This window comes from Kryptolebias marmoratus, linkage group LG20 (assembly GCF_001649575.2).
Source record: "Kryptolebias marmoratus isolate JLee-2015 linkage group LG20, ASM164957v2, whole genome shotgun sequence".
In the NCBI taxonomy this organism is placed as follows: domain Eukaryota; kingdom Metazoa; phylum Chordata; class Actinopteri; order Cyprinodontiformes; family Rivulidae; genus Kryptolebias; species Kryptolebias marmoratus.
In genome coordinates, this window is record NC_051449.1 from 14773366 (window position 1) to 14779869 (window position 6504).

The 6504-nt window shown below is 39.1% G+C and overlaps 1 protein-coding gene across 1 annotated transcript in view; it reads left to right on the plus strand.

Annotated features, from left to right (window-relative positions):
* The first annotated feature begins 1909 nt into the window (after positions 1-1909).
* Positions 1910-6504, plus strand: part of clstn2 (calsyntenin 2) — a 151214-nt gene continuing 146619 nt past the window's right edge. The window contains exon 1 of the mRNA XM_017422299.3: positions 1910-2105. Within this exon, the coding sequence (XP_017277788.1) occupies positions 2033-2105 (73 nt within the window). The 5' untranslated portion in view covers positions 1910-2032. The remainder of the gene's footprint in view (positions 2106-6504) is intronic.

Consider the following 6504-nt stretch of genomic DNA (forward strand, 5'->3'; position numbering starts at 1 on the left):
ACTTTCTATTAAATATACAAGAATACATTGAAAGTATTTGCATGAAACAATTTGAGGGTCACTGCTTTTCAAAAGCTCATATTTAACATTTTTATTTCGTTGTTTATTTGTCAATTTACAAATCTACCATTTATATAGAATAGTAAATACAGGTGCCTGATATACTTTAATCAACAACTGCCTGTTGTATTGGCAGCATTCTCAGTGACTTAAAGTTATATTTGATCACAGTAACAACATTTGTAATCCTATTGTTCAATAATTAAACAAAAAAACATGCAGTACAAAAGAGCTGAACTATGAACTATCTGGTCTTGTATATGGTAGATTACTGAAAATGTGTACAAATAAACTACAAATAATTCCTACTGAAACCCTTTTGACTTGCTAAACTAAAAAGCTGCGACTTGACAGCTTCCTCCCAGCTCATAACATCATCTTCACCATGTCACTACTCTGCTGTAACTTTATACCACCAACCATGGAAGCAGACTTTTGGAGTATCTTCTTTGTAAGTAATTACATGCAAATGTGTCCCTCCTTGGATCTGTTCCCATGTTGGTGTGCTTGTGTGCCGTATCTTTGTTATCCTCTTAACTCACTTGAGGTCTTCTCCTGCCTTTAATCCCCAGAACACACACCCACATTCATCAGAAGAAGAAACATTGGGGAATTGTTGAAGAACATGTGGCCATTTGAGACAACGGTGACTACAGTGCTACAGGGTGAAAACTGAAAGATGTGGTTTTGTGAGGGGGAGTAAAGCTACAATTCTCAGAAGCTCTTGTTTGGAGGATACAGATGAGAAAACACACACATACTGTGGCAGCTTGCTTGAAGCAAAAATGAATAAAGCTCTAAGAAATGCAAAAATGTACAGTTCAAATCACAGCTTAAATAAATAGCAATAATAGCTGCTTTACTTTTGTCCTGCCAAGCATCTCAGTTGGGTCAGGACTGGGGTTTAACCAGAACACAACATTATCTTTAAGGTGTGGCACCTCAGTCAGTCTGTCATCATTTGTTTTCCTCACCAGGTTCTTATCTTAACAGCAAATCACCAATATATTTCTATCTCTTATTCAGATTTATTAGTTTTGAACAAATCTAAAAATGATTGCCAAGTAATTCCCAGAAGCTTTTTTGCACTGAGATCTAATTATGAAGATTGCAGGTGGAAATTTGATTTAAAAAGTTACTTTGCATGAAATGCACTACAACCGATGTGTATTGTCTAAAACATTATGACGAAGAAATATTGAGATGTTATGAACTTGTGGAATAGTTATATTTAGGATTGAATATATTATTTGCAGTTGGTTTATATTTGGGTTTTCATTTGTGGATTAATGTTTATGTAAGCATGGTCATGTGTAATCTGTTGATTGATTAAGAAAGGAATAGGCTATATAGGATTTTTTTTTTCTCCCTGCTTCCTTTTCACTCAGTTGTATTTTATGTAATTTCGTTGAGCTTTGTTTTGTATCTTTGGATTAATGGTCATTTGTAAAATTGGATGAGAGAAATAAATAAATAACAGAAACGAAACATTTCTACTGTAAACAACTAGGTCAAGCTTGCCACATAAATTCAGGCTGTAACAAAAGGAAATGAATCTATTCTTCAGCATAAAAGTCTGCAGTTTGTTAAAGTCGAATAAAAGGCGCTTTAAAGCTCAGATATTAAATGCAATTCAGTTTTTACTCTTTAAATTGTCATTTTATGTTCGTACATACTTGTATCAGTGGATTTATTTGACCAGGTGGCGTTATTATCAGGCAGCTGTATTTTATTGTGAAAGAACCAACACGGAAGCTTTGGCTTGTTGACGCTGATTCGACGTCAAACTCCCCCTCTCTCGCTCTCCCTCCTCGCATTATGAGTGACTGTCTCTCGGCCAGCCGACGTTCCCTCGCGCGAGCTGCCAGCTGAGAAGCCCCTCGCGCCAGGGAGGTGAGCCGGGATTTCAGAGGAGCCGGAGGACGCGAAGACATCTCAAACACAGCCCGAAAACAACAACAGAAAAAGAAGCATGCAGAGACTCGGGGTCCCGCTCGTGCTGTTTTGGCTTCTCTGGGGCCAATCCTGCGCTCTCGGCGGAAAAGGTAGGAAGCAGACGGGGGGAAATATTTATTTGCGGCTTTGAAATGTTTTGTTGTTTTTGAAGGGGTTGAGTTACTCAAGTTGTCTCGCTTACAACTTCGTGGGTAATTTGTTTTTGAAACAGAACAGGACTCATTTTGTTTGTTTGTTTTTTCTGCTGAGTATGTTTATTATGAGATTATTGACTCGTAACGCTTAGTTGTAATTGCTCGTAGGTATGTTTTTAAATATGAAAAGTTGGATTTAGAATCGCTGTAGGCTACGACTTTGTAATGATTAGGTAGTCTGGTAAATTCTGATGTAATACATACAAAAAATTCAGAGGTGCAAGTAAGAATCTCTTCCTTTTCCATTAGTCGATCAGACTGATGTTTTGCTCTGTGTCAGAGGCTTTCAGAGCAGGAGGTGGGCCTCCCCATGGGGGGCTTCAAACGTGCTAAGGTTCTGGGAGTGGAAGTGAAGAAATATTACATCACTTAATACATTAGTTATCAAAAACATGCATGGCAGCATTAAAACACATTCATTCTGCAGACGTACCCCATTTATAGATTCAGAAAGTAGCTAATAAACGCCTCAGGGCAAACTTTTTAAAAGCTATTTAGTGCAGGGGGAATTTGTGAATATTAAACAGTGAATGCATAAGCATGTTGAAACTGGATTACATTCGCAAAGTTAACCCATTCTGACTTGGTTTAAGACCTTTTAACGTCCTGATGTGAGGGCCACAACAGTTTCAAGACACAAGGACAGTTGCAGATTTCTTAAAATGTAAATAAACACAAGGACAAAGTCAGTACCTTGTGATAAAAGCAGAAGAATGGCCATCTCAAATGTTTATTTTTTTCATATCTGTTTTTTTTTCAGGTTTCAAAATAAGTGTTATTAAACATGGCTATGGTTTCCAGTAAAGTAAGGATTTTAAAATAAACCTCAGAACAGGTTAAACAAGTTAAAGGAGGAGGCGTCTCCAGCTTGTCCATGACAGGAAACAGACAAAAGCTTGAGGCAACTAGAAGTATTTTTGGATTAACTTTGTTCAAATTTAAATGAGTGATTTAGAAAGAAAAAGATAAATTGTTATTGTATTTCATTGCTTAATGTAGTCTATCAACATTGATAATTGCCTGCTTGGGGAATAAACTAATTAGTTCTGTTCAAAGGATAACTTGCACACTGGGAAAACACTTTTTTTTCCTGTTGTTGCCTGTGAGATCAATAACATAGAAAGCATATAGCGCGGATGTAGGTCGAAAGTTGCCAGTGATCTGAAGGTAAATTTTCTATCCTATAACTGATTAGTGCTGAGGAAGAGCAGCCATGGTGAGGGCGCTTTGTTCAGTCACATCCTCACCCTGTGAATCTCTCACATCTCCTGTCTCTCTCCGAGTCTCTCTCTCTCACACACAGCGGCGGCTGGTGTTGCCAGTGAGGGGAAGCGGTGGTTTACAGTGGTATTAATTGGGTCTCTGGAGTGAGAGCGCCAGGCTGGCTGGCTGTCTGTCGGCACTAAAGCAAACATTATCATTATTTTTGCTGTTTATAAAAGTCTTCCATATGGTCAAGAGCCAGAGGGAAGGCTAACCAAATTTAGATTAGGTTCGGAGAAGTGTCTGTCTCTGTAGAAATTCAGTGTCTTATTTAGTTTTCAAAAGTGAATATAATGAACTCTGTTCCCCAAATCAGAAAGACGGGGCAATGTGAGTTTGAACAGTGAGATTTTTTTTTACACCCTCTCTTCCCTTATTTCATTAGTGTAATGCCAAGAACTATAGTTCAAGATAATTAAAGTTCTCATTAATGTTGCTTATTTATTTACAGCATGTTTTTGCTCAAATATGGGTTGTGAAGCAGAGTTATCCTTACTTTTAAATTTGTTTTATTCAGTAGGTACCTAAACATGAAATGTGCTTCCTGTCATTTATTTAGTTTTTATTAACAAACTTAAATTAGACTAAAAGCTAATGGAAAAGACTCTCTTTTGCAGCTAATATCATTTTCCCTTAAACCTTTTAGTCTAATCTTAATGTTTTTAATTATTATTGCCTACCACAAAGGCAAGCGGCGGTAATGTTTTGGCCCATGTCTGTGTGTATGTGTGTTTGCCTGTAGTGAACCAGTTGAAGGATTTTAATAAAAACTCAGAAAGTTATCATAACTCATTAACTTTTGGAGTAAACAAAAATTGGCTATAGCTCAGTCGGTTTTACAGATATTGAGCTAATTTTGGTGTGGTATTAGCTGAGAGTCATCCTCAACACATACTGCACGCTGAGTTTTAACACGTCTCACGTGATCTCACATCATATTACATCAGATCGTTCGTAACGTCGTTCACAAGGTTCAATCAAAACCGCTATTTCTGAGCTCAGTCTGAAACTCTGGCAATGAAAGGTGGCGGGCGACATGCATTCCTTTAAGGTATGCCAGGCCTGTATTTTAACATGTATCTATGCTCTCAGTTTGTCACCTCACTGATTAAACCTTTATCAGAATCCTAATAATATAGTGAACAAATCAGTCAAATTAAATAGAAATAGAAAATCAAAAATCAATTGATTTATTTGAGCCCTTTTTGGCTTGAACAACCAAAGGCTAATGGATAACCACCCCTAAAGATTGAACCGTATTTGTATGGCAGACAGTTATTTTGGTGCAGACTGCTTTGCACATCTGGGAGAGCTTACTTGTACGGTTTTGAGTCTGAAATATTCATGTTTTTCTATATTCACACAAGGGCCTTCCGTCGTTATCAGCTCAGCTGCCTGCCCTGGTTTGCATAATTCAAACTGACCAATGGCGACTGAGCAAACTATTATATAATTTCCTCTCCCTTGATCAGACTTTTCATTGTTAAGGAAAGCCATTTCCTCCATTTTAGAGATAGATCGATGCCTCTGAGTGCCGTCTGGATGTTTGGCTGTTGTGTAGGAAAAACACAGAGTGATGTTTTGTGTGTGTGCAGATTTTCCATTCAGAAGCTTTACAAGCTCAGCAGAATACAGCATACAGTATGCATGAGACAAGGAGTTTGTGCTGAATACCTTCACATAAGATGCTGGGAAACAGAACAGAGTAGATAAGTGCCAAAGACTGAGAGGATTTGGGAGGTACTGAAAGAAAAAGAGAGGAGAAAAAAAAGAACAAGATCTGATTTATGGGGGTCTTTTCAACGCAGCCGTCCAGTTGTGTTATCCATGCCAGGACATAAATTGTGAGAGCGGTGTGGAACGCCGAGGCATAACTCAGGTTTTCCTCTGCTGTGCAGTGACTGGTGAAACAACGTCTGATGGGAAGTGCTCTGCCCGTTTTGTTGCTCCTTTCCTCTTTACTGTCACTCATGTCCTCCCTGTCTCTGCTTTCACAGTCATGTTTTTTCTGCCTGCCTCTCTCTTTCGTCCTTTGACTCTACATCACTCTTGGCTGTTCTGCTCTGTTGAGCTGACGCCATTCAGAGGGCAAAAGCCACAGAGAGAGATGTTTCGTCATTCTCCTCCTCACTTTTTTTCCATGCTTGAACAGCCCTCCTTCTGATTTCCAGAGCTGCTGCTGCTTTCTCGCTCGCTCTCTCTTCACAGTTGTGGATTTCATTCCAAAGGTTTATGGGCTTAAGTGAGATGTATAAATGGGGTCTACGCTCTGTCTTACTTTGCTCTTTTCTTTCCCAAAGAGTTCAGATCCCTCTGCAATCCCTGTTCCTCTGGTCTGTCCAGATTTTCTTTGTCTTTAACCTCTGCTCTTGTTTGCTGCTCACATTTCCAACTTAGCCTTTAATCTCACTTATTTTTGAAATGTATTTTTTTGTTACAGCATTTGCCAGGGAGGAGTGTTAGATGTGATTGATCCTTGAATTATATGCAAATGATGCTGGATATGCAAATCCAAGTCCTAATTTGGAAGTTAATTACTCAGCACTGCTAATTATAATATGTCTGATGAGGCGTAAGGTGGAGGAGAGGACTGTAACGGAGGGGTATGAGCGGCGGTACGTATGTTGGCTGTGAGGGAGAGAGATGTTTGTTTTTAGGCCTGTGCAGAATTGCACCAGCTGGTCTAAGAGCCCCAGTGGGGCTTTCTGGTCAACACTGCTCAATATGTGGTGGATAAACATTGCATGCAGTGCTGACTTCATGGGGACAGCCGTCACGCACTCTTCTCATTATCTCACTAAGGCAATAACATTTACACTCCCCTGAACTTTTAAGATTACTTAAGTAAACAAATGTACCACATAGTGTTTTTTATATATATTTTTACACACAGTGATTGACTGAGCTGCTGGTGCTGCCGAGAAGAAAACAGCACTGGGAGAGGGGAGAGAGAGACAGAGAGAGAGAGAGAGAGAGAGAGAGAGAGAGAGAGAGAGAGAGAGAGAGAGAGAGAGAGAGAGAGAGAGAGAGA